This window comes from Choloepus didactylus, chromosome 2 (genome assembly GCF_015220235.1).
Source record: "Choloepus didactylus isolate mChoDid1 chromosome 2, mChoDid1.pri, whole genome shotgun sequence".
Classification (NCBI taxonomy): Eukaryota; Metazoa; Chordata; class Mammalia; order Pilosa; family Megalonychidae; genus Choloepus; species Choloepus didactylus.
Window position 1 is genome coordinate 148,649,416 of NC_051308.1, and position 20,693 is coordinate 148,670,108.

The 20,693-nt window shown below is 43.7% G+C and overlaps 1 protein-coding gene across 5 annotated transcripts in view; it reads left to right on the top strand.

Annotated features, from left to right (window-relative positions):
• BCAR3 (BCAR3 adaptor protein, NSP family member) overlaps positions 1-20,003 on the top strand; it is a 140,528-nt gene extending 120,525 nt beyond the window's left edge. For 2 of the 5 annotated variants that reach the window (XM_037826609.1, XM_037826608.1), the window contains exons 8-12: positions 5,775-5,890; positions 10,070-10,241; positions 12,801-12,912; positions 13,198-13,410; positions 18,834-20,003. In XM_037826609.1, the coding sequence (XP_037682537.1) occupies positions 5,775-5,890; positions 10,070-10,241; positions 12,801-12,912; positions 13,198-13,410; positions 18,834-19,012 (792 nt within the window). In that variant the 3' untranslated portion in view covers positions 19,013-20,003. The remainder of the gene's footprint in view (positions 1-5,774; positions 5,891-10,069; positions 10,242-12,800; positions 12,913-13,197; positions 13,411-18,833) is intronic. The other 3 variants (XM_037826610.1, XM_037826611.1, XM_037826612.1) reach the window with 3 other exon arrangements.
• Positions 20,004-20,693: the final 690 nt, after the last annotated feature.

The window sequence follows — 20,693 nt, forward strand, 5'->3', positions numbered from 1 at the left end:
CTTTTGAATGTTTGGAAGGGAGATCTGCCAGGCTCGCTCCACCTTACCCTTTAAGTGCTTTGCTCATAGGAAAAGTCTGAAGGTCACCCAAGTGTGGATTTATTTAAGGGGTGGGAACCGCAGGCCAGGACAACCTTTGCCCAGGCAGGAAGCTTGTGCAATTCACCTTGGGTAGAGAGCTGGGCGGCAGGCTGCTGCCCGCGGGCACACCCCCTCCGCCTCCTGCCCGGCTGGTGCCAGGAGCTGCTGCTGCTGCAGAAAAGCCTCTTCTCCCACCTGGTGCTTGTGTAAAAATTCCCTCCTGGCCTCAACTCCATCAGGACAGGTAAAACTGGGTCCAAAGGTGAGTAGCTTGAAGGTGAAACATATAGTTTCTGAACTAGCAGAGCCTCATTAACTTCTATTCCATCATACATTATATGTTCATTTTCATTTTTCCCAAAATGGTCTTTAGTTTAAAAATTACCTTAATTTTGTTACAAGTAATACTTGTTCAATTTAGAAAAATTATAAAATATAGATTAAAAGAAAAAAAATTAAAATAACACAAAATCCAGTTGCCTGGTGATCACCATTGTTAACTTTTTGGTGCATGCAAAAGTGTTACAGGTATCATTTGGTCTGCAAATAGAAATGCATCAGTAATTGCATGCATATGTGTGTTTACCAAAATGGCACTAGACTGTACATACTGTTCCAAACCCTGCATGTTTCATTGAATGATACAGCTATCTTTCCATGTGGTCCTAAATATGATAGGAAGCATTTCTTTTAGATACAGGTGGTTTTTGTTCATAGGTGGCCCCAAAGCACCCTCATCCTACAAAGGACGAGACAGCTGACTTCTCACGTTGGGATGAGCTGAGCCCAAGGCCTCAGTATAAAGAGGCAGACCCCTGAGCATTGGAGCTACAGATAGGCCTTAAGAGATTTAAAAGCCCTTTTTCACCTGTGGCTCAGTGAAGTCAATTAGCTTCAAAGCTCAGGGCTTGTTTAGGAGCTGAGTTTTCCTTCCTGGGTCATTCAAGTCCAGTCGATGAGTGCTCCCCTCAGGGAATTGGCTTCCGGGGGTGGGGAGGCCTTTCCAAAACAACCTTGGGGGAGATGAGATCAAGCAGTAATTCTGTCCTGAGGATAAATAGGCCCTTTCTTTAAAACAAGGACTTGAGAGACCACTGAGTAGCCAGTATACCTGGCTGCCAAGGCCAGCGAGGTAGTCTGGTGGGGGAGGCTGGATTGACACTATCTGAGAAGAGAGCCAGTAAAGGGGATGCATTGGAAGAATGAGGCCTGGCTGAGTGTCCTCGGGCAGGGCTCACAGGTAGGCGTGCAATTTGCTGGTTAAACCCTTTAAAGTGAGTGAAACCCATCTGGGTTGTGAGGGGATGGAGGATTTCTCTCCTGGTGTGTAACCCATCTGGGCCCTGGATCTGAGCAGAACCAGGCCAACACCCGGGAGTGAGGTTCTAGTCTAGCGCAAACCTGCCTAGGCTCCATGTGGAGCTCACTGCAGAAGCACGGGCCTAGGTTTACAGGACAGTGTAATTCCAGGGAGAAGTGAATCATTCTTTATCGTGGTGCCAGGCAGGACTTGACAAGAGTCCAGGACAGGTGAGATGTCTGCTTGCTCTTTTCAGGAGAGTCTGGAACCCTCCCATCACCTTTGGGCAGCCCCGGAACCGGAGCCCAAGTCTGTTCCCAACATGCAGCCTGTTCCTCTTTCTAGCTCTGGTGCACTTTGTCCTCTCAGTGGTGCCTCACTCCTGTCTGCCTTCGGGCACCCCTGGCAGAGAGGGGTTGCACCCAGAGCCCCCAGGCAGGGAGGCAGAAGTCAGATCAGGAGCCAGCCTGGACTCGGCCTGCCCCAGCCCCCAAGGGCAGGATGCGTTTAGTCTTCCTCCCACCCTCCCTCCTGAGTCCACTGCCATTTCCTTATTCCCTTCCTGGAACCACTGGTAGGGTCTTACTAATAGACACAACCAGCCCCTCTCAGAGGGAAATAAAACAAGAGCTGTCATTCCCCACCCCAAATGCAGAGGCAGCCCAGATGGGCCCCCCATGCCCATACCCACCACGCAGAGCCCATGGCAGAGGCCCAGAAGGGCCCTTGCAAGGGTGGCTGGTGCAGAGGCACCTGAGGGTTACAGTGCCCTGACCCCCGGGGCCCTGGCTGGGGTGGGGCTGGCACAGGGTGTCCAGTGCCAGTGTCCCTCCATGGGCTCGGCTCACCACGCTCACCCCTCCGGGGTACCTCATCTTCCAGCTGCTTGTCTTTGTGTGTAGCCAGGGGCAGGCCCGGTGGTTAAGAGTTTGGCCTTTGGGGCTGACCAGCCTGAGTCTGAATCGCCCCCTCTGCCATGGCTTCAGGAAAGCTACCTCCCTGCCAGGGTTCTCTCCCCATCTATAAAACAGGGATAACAATACCAACTGCCTGAGGTGGCTGGAAGGGTTAAATGAGATATTCCGTGTGAATCGCCAAGTGTTCATTAGCATGACGCATTCAGACCCTATTGAGTGACTGCTGTGTGCCAGGCAGGTCTCGGTCTCTACCCTGGAGGCTGGCTGTGGGGGGGTTAGGGATGGTGGCAGTGATACAGGAACACAAAGCACAACCCGGAGGGAAATGCCTGCCTGATGAAGGCACAGGCGCCAGGGGGCATCTGAGGCCAGGCCTTGGACGTGGGGTTATAGGAGCAATATCAGATGAGTTTTGGAGGCTGAAAAGGATTTGGCTGTATGAAGAACACAGAAAGCCTCTTCCAGGCAGCAGGCAATGCAGGCACCCAGAGAAACTCAGGTGCCACAGAGTGTGATGGGGAGCGTTGCTTTATGGCCTTGCATTCTGGGTGGGTGGATGAAGGTGGGCATAGGGATGGGGTTGGGGAGGACCTGACGGGTCTCTCCTCCAATGGTTTTGAGTCCCTGCTTCTAGGATGGTGCCAGGTTCCTGCCTTCCAAGCACTTTAGAGTCCATGAGGGAGGCAGATCCATAAATGCCTAAATGAGGCACAGAGAGAGGGCGTGGAGCCAGGTGATCTCATTGCATTTAGGAGCTCCCTTGGCAGCTGGGACAGCGGCCAGCACTGGACCAGGGCCCACCAGGGTTCCCCTGGGTCACTGCAGCAGCCTCCCAAGGCCGTGAGATGAGGAGGAGTGGGCAGAGCCCAGAGACCCTACGGCGCTAGGATGGCTAAGGTGTGGAGAGCACAGGGAGGTTGGATCACCTCATGTAGGGTGCTTGTGCCACCCTGCCACGCCCTGCCAGGTCCAGCTCATAGGAAATGCTCTGTAAGTGCTCGTCCGTCCTCCGGATCTGTGAGCCCATGGCCTTGGGTGTTTCCCAGAGACCTAATCCAGCCCTGTATTGTGAGCTCTGGCCCCCTTGTTCTGTAGCCCAGTGTGGGGGCAGACAGATATTAGCCCAGTAATGCCCCAAGAAAGTGGCCAGGGGGTGGTATGTTTATGCTGGAGCCTTCTTTCTTAGAGCAGGGATCATGGAATGTCTGCTAGGGCTTCCAGAACAAAACTAAATGAAGGAAGAGCCTTTCAGTTTCCTCCCACAAGTATGTGTGTAAATTGGAGGATGCCCCACAGAGGTTCTGGGTTTAGAACCTGTTTTAGTTTCCTAGACTGCTCAAGCAAATGTCAGGTCAAGCAATGGTGTAATCGTTCTCTAGGGAAACAGAACAGGAGGTATCTGTAAATATGAGATTTTATAAAAGTGTCTCACGCAACTGTGGGGATGCACAAGTCCAAATTCCGTAGAGCAGGATGCATGAGTCCAAATTCTGTGGGGCAGGCAGCGAGCTGGCAACTCTAGTGAAGGTCTCCAGTGAACTCCCCAGGAGAGGCTGGCTGACTGAAGAAGTAATGGTTCTCTCTCTTCTCCCTTAAGTCTTCAACTGATTAGATTAAATCCAGCTGATTGAATTCTCATTGTGGAAGACACACCTTTTGTTGATGTAATCAGCCACAGATGCAATCAGTTGACTAATGATTTGGTCAGAGTTCTGAGGCTAAGAGGACATCAAAATCTAGCCATCATCAAGGGGATGTTTTCCCCCAAAGACTGTGGCATTCTGGGGCTGTCTGCCAGTGATCCTGGGGTCCTTAGCTTATCACATGGTAAGGCACACGGTGGCATCTCCTGGTCTCTCCCTTCTCTTCCGGGTTCCATTGATGTTCAGCTTCTGGTTGCTCCCTCGGTGGCTTTCTCTATATGTATCTGAATTTCATTCTTCTTACAAAGGACTCCAGTAATAGGATTAAGACCCTTCCTGATTGAGGTGAGCCACACCTGAACTGAAGTAGCCTCATCAGAAAGTTCACCTTACAATGAGTTCACACCCCAGGAATGGATTAGGTTTAAGAATGTTTTTCTGGCATACATATAGCTTCAAACCACCACACAGCCTCTGGCAGAGGGTAGCCATCTAAACCAGCAAGAAGTGCATTGCTCTAGTCAGCCAGGTGGGCAACTCGGCTGCCTTGCCATGGTCAACGTATAAATCTCTTTCCTGAGATTGGGCCAGAATTCATCCCCCTTCCACAACTTGTTTTCAAATGGCTTTTTGGGATTTTAAGGCCATTTGATCCTCTGCAGAGTCCTTGAGAAAGGTGAACTTATCAGTTGTGTTAGAGAAGAGGAAACCGAGGCCCAGAGAGCATAGGTGATAGAACAGTGTGGATTCTCCATCCTATTCCAGGGTCTACCACTGGATAGCTAATTCCCACATGCTCATTTCCTCTGGGCTGACAGTGGCTTCTTTGCTCAACTACAGAAGTTAAGATTTAGGGTTAAAAGTATCGGCTAAACTTGCAGATGATTTTGGTGGCCTATTGTAAAGACATCCGGATGGCTTATACGCCCAGGACAATTGTAATTGAGAGGATGACTTGGCCAGATTACCCCATGTCTGCCATTTATGTGTCCAGTGTTGGTTTAACCCCTTGGATCTGCTGGTTACATTGTCATCCATCAGTGCCTCTGTGAAGCACCTTTAGCTCATCTTAGGATGCACAGACTTCATTGTAACATACATTTCAAGTAATATGTCATAATTATAAACTAGTCAACTAATATCCAATTCCCATAAACTGATTACATTCTAGAACCGAGATGGGGTGAGTGCTGGCTGGGACAAAGATTTTCTTTAAGGAAAACCTCTCAGGCGGAGAAGTGTGTGTGTTTGAGACCTGGGTTTCAAATCACTGTATACAATTTTAATAGTTTCCAGATGAATAGTGCATTTGCTGAGCCCAGGAAAGGCCTCATTAGGGGAATAGCAGACAGCCGTGGCTGTTAGTGAGCACATTAGTGGCAAAGCCACAGCAGAGGAGAGCTTGGACGCGTTTCTGCTTTTCCACTGGAGGGGAGCAGCAGGCTCTGCACCCCACAGCCCTGCTGCTGGCAGCAAATCGCCACAGCAGGACCCAGCCAGTGTCAGACAAAAGCTCAAGGAGCTGAACTGTTCTCTGGCTGGGCAGAAACACTTACAAATCTGCAGATTCTGCAATCCAATTTAGGTGTTTCACCTCAGTCTTTCTTTCTTACCCTAGCTTTTATATTCCAGCATGTGCATTAAAAAAAAAAAAAAAACACATAAAAACCATATTGTCAGATGCTGCTGCTCCAAAAAAAAAAAAAAAAAAAAAATGCAGCAAGTGCTGTATATCTGCACTGTTGGTTTAGTGTACTTCTGTTCACGTGCTAAATGCGCGGTCCTGGCAAGCCCACTTCCTGAGAGGTGTGTCTGAACATCTGTTCCCGACAGGTTGCTAGGATACTCGAAGTCTCGGCAGAGATGAGGAGGAACATGGGTGTGAGCTCGGGCCTGGAACTCATTACCTTGCCTTTTGGACGCCAGCTACGCCTGGACATAATTGAAAGGTGAGCCACAGGTTTGAGAAGCAGGGAGAGGGGGGTCAGCCCCAACCCCACTCCAAACTCAGTCGCCCAGCGCCTCACTCAGGGGCATGTGGCCATGGGCCAACTCCTCCCAGAAGCTTTAGCCACAGAATTCCTGGAGATGCACAAAGAGACACCACAGAGGAAGCCCGGAAAGGAATAACACATTCCTGTATCCGCTCCTGGAGGGGGTGGATGGAGAGAACAGACAGCATTGTCTGAGGCTGGCAGGACTGACTTGTGGCCAGCCTGGGGCAGAAGCAGTGGGGGTGGGGTGGATCGGGGCTGGGGGGCTGGGGGACTGTGGGAATCTGAGCTCTTCCTGCCTTCGAAAGCCCACCTCGATGAGCTGTGGTGCCTTGGTCCCTTTGGATTGTAAGGTTGCTTTGGGGATCAAGTGGGAGTCTGTGGGAAAGACTGAGAGGGACAGAGTCTGAACAGAGAATTCTTTGAGGGGTGGACAAATAGGGGGTCCAGAGGTCAGGGGTGGGGTTTAGGAGTGCAGGTGGGGATGGAGGCACTTGGTCCCGGCCCTCAAACGCAACACTGTGCTTTTCTCACAAAAAGCCAGGGCACTGGCTGCCCATTAAAATGCCCATGTGTGAGAGTTGGATGTTTAGAAATTAGAAAGACACAGTGAGGCATGTGTTCAAGGAGAAGCACTGAACTAGATTTCCATATTTACACAAAAACTGATCTTTTGACATAGAAAAAAAATGACAGTTGATATGGGCAAGACAATCTTGTTATCTTGAGTTTTCCATTTTTCCAGCCAATCTCCCAGTCACCGTGGCTTTCCATGATGTTCTTGTCATTGTGCTGTCCTGTACAGCTTCCTGTGGTGACAGGTGTTCTTATCTGTGCTGGCCAATGTGGCAGCCGCTGTCCACATGTGGCTGTTGAACGCCTGTGACTAATGCAGCTGAGGAAGTGAATTTTTTATTTTACTATTTATTATTTTAAGTTCAAAACAGCAGCATGTAGCTAGTGGATAGTGCAGTCCCGAGATGTCAGCGCCTGGAGAGTAGAGATTGTGTTTTAGATAGCATGCTCTTGCAGTTGGTTGGCTGTGAAGCAGATTTTGGTACAAGGACTCCAGTGCCACTGTTGCTTTGGTGTCACAGCTACAGCTGCATCCCATAGAAACACACCCAGAATGCAGAATTAAAGACTTCTGGGAGGAACAAACCTAAGAAGTGGTCCGTGCTGACTTTGACAGGCACACTTGTTTAATGCCTCTGGGAAATGTTAGGTTCTGCTTCTGAATTTTCCTACTTCCTGATCAGACTCTCAGATTCTAGCCTTTCTCCAGCCTCCCTTTCCCATGTCCCAGCGGCCTGGCTTCTTGGCTCCAGCAACTTCCCCCCTGGTGGTGTCTGGGTTGAGTGGTCTGTTGTTTCCAGTTGAGCTGCACCACCACACTTGCCCTTTCTCATGCAGTGCACCTCAGCCTGAAAACGCCCCAAGTTCCAGGCCTAACAAATCCAAGCCTCATTTTAACTGTTTCGCTAGGTGTGTTGGGGCTTCCATTCTGGGCCCAGGCTGTGGTTGGCAAGTTTGGGGCTTCTCTCTGGGCTTTTTTTTTTTTTTTCTGATTTTCACTCTTGACAGCAGCTATTTCCTCTTTCTTCTGATTGCTGCTAGGGTCTTGCTCCTTAGCCTGTTTCTTGCTCAAGGCTGGTTTGTGGGATCCATTTCTACTAGAACCTGGGGAGTGGTTTTATTAATTACAACATGCTTACTAAAGAAAGGCCAAGATTATAGGGGTCCCGAAGTGTCAAATGGACATCACCTTGAGTTTAGAATCAAATACAAAGCCACCTTTAAATAAATAAATAAATAAATAAATGAAAAGCTTACCCCATCAGTCAGTCCAGGCACCCTGAACGTCCTTCATGTAACATTTGAGTGCTTCCTGTGTGCCAGTCACTTGGAGCTTATGCTCAAGACCTGCCATCGCAAGTTGTTTTTCCATGGTGGTAGAAACAGGAGGTTTTAGGCAAATGTTGGTTGAATGAATGGATAGAATTACCCAGCTACCCACTGACGTAACACCAGGTTTGTGTGTGTGTGTGTTTAAATTAAATTTTATTGACATAACATTCACATATCATACAATCATCCATGTGAATCAACTGTTCACAGTACCATCACATAGCTGTGCATTCATCACCCCAATCTATTTTTTGAACATTTTCCTTATACCAGAAAAAGTAAAAACAAGAATAAAAATAAAAGTAAAAAAGAACACCCAAATCATCCCCCCACCTCCCACCCTATTTTTCATTTAGTTTTTGTTCCCATCTTTCCTCTCATCCATCCATACACTGGACATAAGGAGTGTGATCCATAAGACTTTCACAATCACACCGTCACCCCCTTGCAAGCTACATTGTTATACAGTCGTCTTCAAGAGTCAAGGCAACTGGGCTGCAGTTTGACAGTCTCAGGTATTTACCTCTAGCTATTCCAGTACACCAAAACCTAAAAAGGGTTATCTATATAGTGCATAAGAATGTCCACCAGAGTGACCTCTTGGCTCCATTTGGAATCTCTCAGCCACTGTTCATATCACCAGGTTTTAAAGAACAATTAGGAGGACTCTATTAGGGGACATTGAAACAGAGGGAAAAAAACTGAATAAAAAAATCAATTGAATGCAACATGGGAAGTTAGTTTATTTTTAGTTAAAGGAAACATAAAAAATGTTCCACTTAACATTAACATTTTGAAAATGAGTGACAAAGACTTCGATAAATACAACAAATAATAAAAATATACTGTGGGGCTGTATAAGGATCCATTGATTGAGAAAGAAATTGGGGAAAGGAGATAGAGAAAAAAGAAAAGGGTCAGAGGTTTAACCTCAGAAATAGGTAAAATGAACCTACATGCAGGGGAAGAGACAGGCACATAAAGCCAAGTATGGTTACAACTACTATTATCAGGTTCCTGCCAGTGCCAGGCACTTGTTTTATACACAACACACACACACACACACAAACACACACACACACAGACAGTCTCTCTATTTCTCACAACTACCCTTGTTCCCATTTTACAGAGGAAGAAACTGAGGAGTGGGCAGTTAGGGAACAGCCTTTCGTCGCACTCCCCCTCACATACATGTAGGAACAGACACACCCAGAGACGACAGAGCTCATTACTTACTTAACAAACGTTAGAAAAACTAGTAACACTAGGAATTGTGGCCATGGCGTTTCAAAGGCATGCTGTATTCAGTAATATCTAAGATTGAGGCTTTACCTCTAGCACTTGTACTATAGTCTGGAAGAGATTTTAATTGAGACAATCCTGGCCCAATATGGTAAATTCCCTGGTCCTCATTTCCAGAGAGAAGGGCAGGGGGCTGTGGTCTGCGCCATCTGCACCAACAAAGGAGACCACCCTCCAACCCCATTAATATCTATCCCACTGTCGTGTAAAGAAAAGATGACCCTGCTTCTTGTTATGGGTCTATGGTGTTGACCCGTGTAGCTCAGGATGAGAAAAGGGAGGATTGTTGGGGGAAATAAGGTTTAGATTTTATTAGGATCTGACCTTACAGGCAAATTCCTGCCTGTCAGCAATTCAGTCTTGTTCATATGTCCATTCACTTTCTGACCTTTTGGCTGGGGCTGCAGACAACCCATTCTTAGCTCCTCTTTCCGTTGTGTTGATACCCATGTTGTTTCCTGGGTCAAGCAGATCCTCTCATTTTTCTGTCCCTTTCATTCTCCAGGCCAGGAGGTCAGAGGAAGGGATTCCCCAGTGTGTCTGTGTGTTGGGGAGGAACTGGCATCTCCTTGGACCTCTCATGGTGCGGGGTACAAGGAGCCATGTGTACCTCTAAACATCTTTGCTCCAGAAGGGCCCTCTTCCTGGCCCAGGTCCAGGACTGAACATGGCCTTGTCCTGCGCAGCTGTTCTTTTTGACTGTACATGCACCCCCTCAGGTCTGCTCCAGGACCTACCACATCAGCCTGGTGGACGGTGGCCTCTGTGTTGAGAAAAACCATCCAAACCGTCTGACCTGCCAGCACATTTCAGGGTGGTAGCAGCAGATGGTGCAAAGACAGGCCTTTCCCGAGTGATCTGGCCTTTGGTTTAGTTTTCTCCAAGTCCTCTCAGCCCTGGGCCTGACCTCTGATCTCCTCTCAGACACAACACGATGGCGATCGGCATTGCGGTGGACATTCTGGGCTGCACGGGCACTCTGGAGGACCGGGCAGCCACTCTCAATAGGATCATCCAGGTGGCAGTGGAGCTGAAAGACTCCGTTGGGGACCTCTATTCTTTCTCAGCCATCATGAAAGCCTTGGAAATGCCGCAGGTAAACTACCCCAAGAGCCGTGTCCAAAGTATTTTGGCTCTGTTTTAATTGCTGACAGTCTACACTTTCTCTTTGATGTACATTAAGAGCCATCCTTAAGAACAATGGGTATTCCCGAAGAACCAGTCGAGATGATATGTCTGGCTGAAGTGTGTGGCATAAGAAAGAGGTCGTTTCCATCTGGATCACCAGGTGTGCAGGGAGTTTGGAGGAATAACCGGGAAACCAAAACATTTAGGGAGCTTACAACTGCGAATCCCTAGAGTACTCTTTTTCAAGTTTGGTCCTCAGGTCACCTAAAACAGACACTCCTGTTTAAAAAATTCAGACTTCTGGCCCACCTGCCATATAATCCCCTAATTTCTTTCATTAGAGTTTCTGAAATTGGGCATTTTTAATTTATCTGCTCTGACTGGGTATTTTTAGGTTGAGTATTAAACATGAAAACCTGTATTTGAAATCAAATGGGCCTCATAGAGGAAAGTCTGTCCTGATGACTTCATGGCTAGGAGTGGGCTTTACCATTTCTGTTCTTCCAAGCCCTAGGTGCTTTGAAGACTTTGAGCGCAAGATTACAGCCCTGAAAGCCAAATCTGACAACTAGTTACAACAAAACCAGTGGCCATTTAGCTTGGCTGCTTCATAGTCACAGATTGTATTCAAAATCCTCCCAGGTTTTTGCTGAAAATCCAACATTGCCAGTGGGAAAGACAGCTGCAATCACATGTTCTGCAAGTGAAAGCATGTGAGGACCATAATTTTTTTGAATTAAACAAGAATTTTTCACCAGGAAAATTTTAATTATAATACAATGCATCAAGAGCTTTCGATTTCTTTAGGTGCACTGGAATTTTTTAGGATCGACATTTGAAATAACCAATTCAGCAGTATTCTCTGTATCTACTGTAACAGGACATTTAGGTGTTAAAAAATTTTAATTCAGATGTTTTTAATTTGAATCCCTTATTTCCTACTATCCAAAACTGTCTATAATTTTGAGGGCTGAACTAACAGGCCAAGTTCCTCTGAGAGCAGTCTAGGGGATATTTTGTGGGGTCATGTGGTTGAGGTCCATGGCCTCAGTCTCAGTAGTTAGGAACTTACTCCAAACCGCCTTAACAAAGCCTTTGTAAGCTGCCGCCTCTAGCCATGGCAGACTTCCTTTCTGGAGGCCTCCTTCACAGTGGCAGGAGACAGTCCTCCAGGGTATTCCTGGCCCTGGGGTGAGCTAGGGCATGGGGGAGGGGGACACCTGAAACGGAACAGGCCCAGGGAGAACGCAAGATGAGACTCATGTCATTTCAAGCGTCATCATCCAAACTGGCCCTATACCACAGTCACATAGGCCTTCTCTTCTCAGCTTCTAGTGGCACAAGACAGCATCCCAAAGACGGGCCTGGCTGAGGAACAAGGGCTTCTTTTAGAAAGGAGGATGCTGTGGGGAGGGAGAGGGAAGAAAGAAAGGGAGAAGAGAGCAGGGCATGGTGGGTGGCCATAGGTAGACTAGCCTGGCAGCCTTTTCTTCCCAACAAATCTCTCAATGCTGACCCCGTCCTCTTGATATACCCGGGGAGCTCTTACAGGTCAAGGAAATGAATCCCAGCTCTGCCACTTACCAGCTGTGAAAGCTTTGGCACGTTACCTAATCTCTCTGAGCTTCTGTTTTCTCACCTATACAACATGGCCAAAATACCTGCCTCAGAGAGCTTTTGTGGGGATTCAATGAGAGTTCTCATTTGAAATACCTTCCTCCCTGCCTGTTTTCATGTAGAAAACTTAAGACATTTAGGCTTGCTGAGTTTATGGTTTAAGTGGAAGTCATTTATCTTATGACTATCAGAGTCAGCTGCATGTGATGGTGTTGATTAAATTGTCCCAAAAGAATTGAAAAAGACTAAGGCGTGGCATCATATGGTCTGGGGCAATTTTCTGTGTGTCTCAGACATTATTACTTACAAATAACATTAAAGTGCTTTACATCACACTTCTGCCTTCTTACATCGGTACAACCTCACAAAGGACAGTTGGCAACACCTATTAAAATTTAAAATACATGGACTCTTTGACCCAGCAGCTCCACTTTTGGAAATTTATCCTCTAGATATTTTTAGCCATGTACACATTTGCAAAAATTTTTTCGGGGGTAATTTCATAATAGCAAAATATGTTTAAAATTCTTATCCATAGGAGACCAAACTAGGGTTTATTCATAAAATGGAACAGTCACAAAATGAGGCGGTTCTATATGTATTTATATGGAATGATTTCCAAGCAAAGAACAGAAGAATATGTACAGTATGGTATGCATGTTTATTTCTAAAAGGTGTGTGCTTGTGTACAGACAGACATGTACATATACAAGAAATTAATGAAAGTTGTCATCTCTGCGGTGGCCCGTTAGAGGAAAACCGTTGGGGGGATGGGGTGTTTACTTTTCTTTGTACACTCCTTTGAGCTGCTTTGCCTTTCTTACCATGTGTATCTATCTATTCCAAAATTTAAGCAAAAAAGGTAATTTAGTTTTTTTAAAGAGCCTTTTCCAAAATAACTTTCTTCCAGATCACAAGGTTAGAAAAAACATGGACTGCCCTGCGTCACCAGTACACCCAAACCGCCATCCTCTATGAGAAGCAGCTGAAGCCCTTCAGCAAAATCCTGCATGAAGGCAGAGGTGAGCACAGCAGGGCAGGGTGAACAACACCTGTTGGCTGCCTCACTGGTGTCAGGAAGTACATTAGGTTGTTATCAGTTCTGGTTTGAACAAAGTATTCAACAGGGCATATTATGAGGCCCCGCTTATCTGTAGGATTGCTGATGGTCATCAGGGCTTTTATCCAGTGATTCCAGTTTGTAGAAGGTTTGCAGTTGCTAAAACAAGAATCTGGCTGCCAGTTACCCCAATCTGTGCTTAACTTGGAAAAAAAGATGTTACACACTTTTCCTCCTTGTTTTGCAGAGTCCACATGTATACCCCTAAGCAATGTATCGGTCCCACTGCTGATGCCTCTTGTGACCTTAATGGAGCGTCAGGCTGTCACTTTTGAAGGTACTGACATGTGGGAAAAAAATGACCAAAGCTGTGAGATTATGTTGAACCATTTGACAACAGCTCGACTCATGGTGGAGGCTGCAGACACCTACCGGATGAATGCCGAGAGGATCCTGGAAGGTAAGTGCTGTTTTAGGTAAGCTGCTCTCTGTTCTACCCCGTAATTGAAGAGAAATGAGAAATGAAGGAATGAAAGACCATGGATGTACTCAATTTAAAAAGACCCAGTAGGAAAGACTGAGGCATAGGAATTCCATTTCCTATATGATTGACCATTTTCCCTTCTTAATTCCCAAATGATCCGAGAACCTGTTTCTTCTTACGTGTTCTGTTGTGTCAGTAGTATAGAATAAGCATCAAGAATTAATTGTGGTCAGCTTGCCTAATAATAGAAATTCTAATAGGCGCTATTGGAAGAGGTGATGGATCAGCATGAGTTGGAATTCTATCTAGACTTAGTTTGTCTGCCTTCCTTTTCCTTCCCAGTTACCCTGGGAAGTGAGTGCCCCTGCTCTTAGCATCAGGCACTTTCTGGAAAGTGTTGGGCAGAGGGCTGTACAAACTGAACTTTCCTACAAGTACTATGGTAATAGAGCGCAGCTCTGAGGTGAGAGTGTGTGGGGGTTTGGATTCAATGTGAAGTGTGACCTAAGGAAAGGCCAACTAGGCTGAAGACAGAGGTGGATACAGCTGGGGAAGGGCCTGCCACATAGGACTGGCTGAGGTATATACAGTGAAGGGTTTCAAACCTTAGAGGTGTCCCATGATCAGATTTATGTTTTAAAGTAAATGACTCTGGAGTCTGTGTGGAAGAAGGTGCAAGAAGGAGGGTTTTGCCAAGGCTGTTGTCAGGGATGGCTATTTTCTCTTCCTCATTATGTAATTTTAAGAATTCTTCAAAGCCCACATTGGCTCCACAGATTAAGAACTATATAGGGAAGGACAGATTTACGCATTTCACCCTAAAAGAAAGCTTTTGCTTCAGAACCAGTTTGGGACTGGGACAGTTTGTGCCATCACAGCTGTAGGCCTAAGTACCACATACCCATTTTAGTTTTTCCCTCAGAATTCTCCAGGGTTGGCAGTGTGGGACTCAGCCAATAAAAGCACATAATTCAAGTCAACAGATTATTAGAGTACCTACTGATACAAAGCCATATGTTACACTGGGTGTTGCATAAGCCAATATATTAGGATGGGTTTTGAGAAAAGGATGCTTTAGGCTGGTCTATAGCAAGTCACTTTAAACTATCTGATGGTGTTTCTCAATCAATCAATCCTGCTGTTAAGTTTGTACAGCAAGTTCCCATGGCTGGAAGTGACTGTGACACCCAGTAAGGACAGAGATTTGCTCACTAGCCTATTCTCAACAGCCATCACCAGGCAGGGGCTCAAAGCACATGAATTGAATGCATGGAAGTTGTCATCTGGCCTCTGGTTGGTTATCTGTCAAGAAGATTCTGGCATCACAGGGAGGGATGGATTAGGAGGCTTCTATTATCTTGTCCACCACCATGATCCTGAGATCTAGATGATAAGAATATATTTAATGACAGAGCAAGGTACCTCAGTAATAAAGGATGAGAACCACATCCTCTTTGGCTAGAGGTTTTTTCCTCTCTAAGAGTTACCTGATCATTCATGGCCTTAAGTAGACCAAATCTTCTCTAAGTGGAACAGAATAGAGTTGAGAAATAGACCACCCATATGAATTCAAAGCCCAACAGGTGCCAAGGTGTAATGCATTCAACAAATCGTGCTACTTGATATCGGTATGCCCCCCCAAAATGAGTTTCAATCCTTATTTCATACCTTACATAAGTAACGCAAAATGGATCACAGACTCAAGATGTAAGAGCTAAAGTACAAAGTTTCTTTAAGGAAATAGGAGAAAATGTTTCTGTCCTTGGGTTAGGCAAAGATTTCTTAGTACACAAAAACCATGAACTGAAACAGAGAGCATTGATAAATCAAAATTTAAAACTTTTGTTCTTCAAAAGATTCCATTACAAAAATGCAAAGGCAAACCAGAGGACAGGAGAAAATATTTGCTAATCATGTTATCTGATAACAGACTTGTATCTAGAATATATAAAGAACTCTTATAACTCAAACAAGATGCGTTGTCTTGACTAGACAAGATGTGCACAGGCACTACAACAGAGAAAATATACAAATGACATGTATATGGAAAGATATTTAACATTAGTCATTAGGGGATGTAATTTAAACCACGATGAGATACCATTACATATCCACTAGAAGGGCTACAAATATATATATATATATGTATATGAAAAATAGAATGAAAATTCTAAGTGTTGGCAGCATGTGGAGAAATTGGAATATTCATATGTTGCTCTAGAATTATAAAATAACACAGCTAGTTTGGAAAACAGTTTGACAGATTTGACAGATATTTTTAAAAGTTAAACATACACATACCGTGCAACCCAGTAATTCTACTCCTAAAGAAATGAAAACACATGTTCACACACAGACTTGTGCACAGACGATCACAGTGACATTAATCATAATAGCCAGAAACTGAAACAATCCAAATGGTCATCAACTGCTGAAATGATAAAATGTGGTTTGTATATCCATATAATGGAATACTACACAGCCATAAAAGGAATAAATTACTAACACACAACAATATGGAATAATCTCAAAAGCATCATGTTAAGTGAAAGAAACCAGACACAAAAAAAGTATATCCATGCATACCTTGAGGTATTGTGGATTAGGTTCTAGACCACTGCAATACAGCAAACATCACAATAAAGTGAGTAACACAAATTTCTTTGGCTTTCGAGTGCATATCAAAGTTATATTTACACTATACTGTAGTCTATTAAGTGTACAATAGCATTATATCTAAAAAAAAGGTTATATACCTTAATTTAAAAATATTGCTAAAAAATGCTACCATCGTCTGAGTCTTCAGTGAGTCACAATTTTTGCTGGTAGAGGTGCTTGGCTTGATGTTGATGGCTGCTGACTGATCATGGAAGTGGTTGCTGAAGGTTGGAGTGGCTGCGGCAATTTCTTAAAATAAGACAACGAAGTTTGCCACATCGATTGACTCTTCGTTTCATGAATGATTTCTCTGTAGCATGCAATGCTGTTTGATAGTATTTTACCCACAGAATTTCTTGCAAAATTGAAGCCAGTCCTTGCAAACCCTGCCGCTGCTTTTTCAACTAAGTTGATATAATATTCTAAATCCTTTATTGTCATTTCAACAGTGTTCACAGCATCTTCACCAGGAGTAGATTCCATCTCAAGAATCACATTCTTTGTTTACCCATAAGAAGCAACTCCTCATTCATTCAAGTTTTATCATGAGTTTGCAGCAATTCAGTTACATCTTGACGCTCCACTTTTAATTCTAGTTCTCTTACTGTTTCTACCATATCTGCAGTTACTTCCTCCCCTGAAGTCTTGAACACCTCAAAGTCATCCATGAGGGTTGGAATCTTATTTCAAACTCCTGTTACTGTTATTTTTACCTCCTCCCATGAATCATGAATGTTCTTCATGGTGTCTAGAATGGTGGAGCCTTTCTAGCAGCTCTTCAGTCTACCTTGCCCAGATCCATCAGAAAAAGCACTGTGGCAGCTGTGGCCTTACAAAATGTATTTCTTAAGACTTGAAAGTTGAAATGGCTGCAAAATGGATGTGTCAGCAGGCATGAAAACAACATTCACCTTTTTGTATATTTCCATTAGAGTTCTTGGGTGACAAGGTACATTGTCAATGAGCAGTAATATTTTGAATCTTTTCTTTCCTGAGCAGGTCTCAAGTGGGCTTAAAACATTCAGTAAACCATGTCGTAGACAGACATGCTGTCATCCGGGCTTTGTTCCATTTATAGAGCACAGGCAGAGTAGATGTAGCATAATTCTTAAGGGCCCTTTGATTTTCAGAATGGTACATGAGCACTGGCTTCAACTGTAAGTCACCAGCTGCATTAGTCACTAATAAGTCAACTTGTCCTATGTGCTTTGAAGCCAGGTATTGACTTCGCGCTCTTACGGAAGTCTTAGATGGCATCTTCTTCCAATAGAAGGCTGTTTCATCTATACTGAAAATCTTTTGTTTAGTGTTGTTACCTTCGTCAATTCTTAGCTAGATCTTCTGGATAACTTGCTGCGTTGGTATCAGCACTTGCTGTTTCACTTTGCACTTTTATGTTATGGAGACAGCATTTTTCCTTAAATCTCATGAACCAACTTCTACTAGCTTCAAACTTTTCTTCTGTAGATTCCTTCTCTCTCTCATAGAATTGAAGAATTAGGGCCTTGCTCTAAATTAGGCTTTGGCTTAAGGGAATGTTGTGGCTGGCTTGATCTTGATCTTCTGTACAGACCACTAAAACTTTCTCCATAGCAGCAAAAAAGCTGTTTTGCTTTCTTACCATTTGTATGTTCACTGGAGCAGCATTTAATTTCCTTCAAGAACTTTTCCTTTGCATTCACAACTTGGCTGTTTGGCACAAAAGGCCTAACTTTTTGACAAGTCTTCCTCAGTAAGCTTAATCATTTCTAGCTTTTGATTTAAGGTGAGAGACGCGTGATTGTTCCTTTCACTGAGCAATTAAGGTTATTGATTAGCCTGATTTCAATATTGTTGTGTCTCAGGGAATAGGGAGGCTCGGGGAGAGGGAGATACAGGGGAACAGGTCAATGGAGCAGCTGGCACACACACAGCATGTCTTACATGGGTGCAGTCTGTGATGCCCCCAAACAATTACAATAGTAACATCAAAGATCGCTCATCAAAGATCACCATAATAATGAATTATATTAATAATGATAATGAAAAAGTTTGAAATGCTGCAGGAATTACCAAAATGTGAGAGACATGAAGTAAGCACATGCTGTTGGAAAAATGGCACCAAAAGACTTGATCGACACAAGGTTGCCATAGACTTTCCATTTGTGTAAAAACACACAGTATCTGAAAAGTGCAGTAAAGTGAAGGGCAATAAAATGAGCTATACCTGTATATTGTATTATTCTAGTTGCACGAAATTTCTAGAAAAGGCAAAATACTGAAAGATCAGTGCTTGACTGAGGTCTGAGATAGAAACGGAGATTGTCTGCTGAGGGCTACTAGGAACCTTTCTAAGGGTGATGGAAGTGTTCTGAAACTGGTGATGGTTGTGGAACTATATACACTTATTATAATCCATTGAACTGTACAGTTAACATAGTTGAGTCACACAGCACATCAGTTATCAAGAAAGCTGTTAAAAAAAGGATGATACTATGAACTCCTTCCCATAACATATTGTCACATTTTAGTAAGTTGAAATTTCTTCTCTGAAGGTACTCAGGCCTTTGGATAGGTATTTCCCACCCCTATGAAGTAGATCCTATATTTTGATTTGGGGGAATTTTTTAAAGTTCTGAGAAAAGCTGAAGTTAATTTTGCTCCTACTTTAAACGAGCAAGGATTTGGTCTCTTAAACACTTATATTTAGGCAGAACTACAGTAACATTTTTTCCTCCCCCCCCCCTTTTTTTTCTTAATAGGTTTTCAACCCGATGATGAAATGAGTGAAATCTTCAAGACTGAATTTCAAATGAGACTGTTATGGGGCAGCAAAGGTGCACAAGTCAATCAAATAGAGCGATATGAGAAATTCAACCAGATCTTAACTGCCCTCTCACGAAAACTGGAACCTCCCATAAAGCAGGAAGAGCTTTTCTAAGTTTCTTGAGAACCTTAGGATATAATTTCAAGCTTCCCCAGTTCTTTCTTTGGAAAAGCTTATCATTTGATAAAGTAATAAGGTGCAAATCTGAAGATATACAAGCTTTTAGTATCTACAACATGTAAATTGCACAGAGCACACTTATTTATGAATTGTTTAAACTTACTACTGATTTTAACTGAATGATAATTTATTGTTAAGGTAACTATTGCTAAAGTTGATCAGTAAATTTAAAAAAAGACCAGCTGTGTTGGCTGGTTTCATTCTATCATTGCTGTATTTGACTATTTTAGTTTTAAGTCCATGTTAGATAAGTGTAAATAGAAAAGTTTTTTTTTTTTTTTAAAAGCATGAAACATTTCAGAAGGTATCAGTTGTATGATATTTAAATATGTAAATAGTTATGAATGAAAATATATCTTTTTGTGAAACAACTGCACCCAGTCTCTTTAATATTAAACAACTCATCTTAGTATGGTAATTCTACCTCCCAGCCTCTTAGCACCCTCATCCTAGCCCCATATCCTGATAGTAAACTAAGACCAATGAAAGTAATTTAAAAAATTCAAGGTTTCTGGCTTAGGAAACTGAATGAATGGTGATACAAGGTAGAGTTGACTTCAGAAGACCTGGGTTCAAACTCAAGCTCTGGCACTTGACTTGGACTTTGGGTAACTTCATCATGCCCCATGTGTTAACAACACAGCACCCCACTGGTTGTGAAGATTAATAACAGAATGCATGGAAAGCACGGTGCCTGGTACATAGCAAGCACCCAGATGCTGCCTACTATTGTACTTCATGACCTCTACTCACGTATTTCAAAATACTCAACTGTTATTGTTTCCTCTAGCTGAAATGTACAACCATTCTAGTTTTCCAGGCTTCTGACATCATTCTCTAAGAGAATGCTTTTAGCTTATCAATAGCCCTCTCAATTTTTTCCTATTGTAGAAAATTTGGAATGCAAGATCTTAAGATAATAAATTTCTGTTGCTCTACCACCAATTGCCAAAGAAATTATTTATTCTTCTTGTTTTTTAAATAACACTGGAACCATACAGAGGAGTTTTATATCCTCCTCCTTTTCACATAGGCTGTGAAAATTTCTCCCATAATGTTAACTAGTCTTTGAAAAAAAATGTTTTATTGGTCATAGTTTATACTATACCTTTTAACCCTATTGTTTGGTCATCTATTTGAACAAAGCATAAAACGCTCATTGTGAGGTCTAGTGAATACAATAGAAATCTTAAGTTTCAAATCTTAGACTCTGTGTTTCCAATATTAAGCCTACAACTGTATCAATGAGGCTCTTTCTCCCACTGTTTTATAAAAGAGTCAAGTTTTTCTTTGTTGAAAAAAACCAAAGGACTCTTCTGGCAATATGGTGATTCAGAAGCTCTAAAAAGTCCTCTCACGAGAAGATAACTAAGTCCTGAATAAATTTTAATAATTATACCTTTTAATGCTCTGAGAAGCTTGATAGTATGAAAGAGAAATTCCCAGGGAACAATTCTCCCCACCGCACCCCCCAAAAGGAACAGCAAATTTAATCAACAGTGTAAGAGAACTTAAAACCAGGGTGGCCCTGGAGATAATTACTGATGTCAGCTCTGTGAATGGGAGGCTGTGTCTTGGGGAAGTTGAACATGAAATGCCTCCATTAAATAGGGAT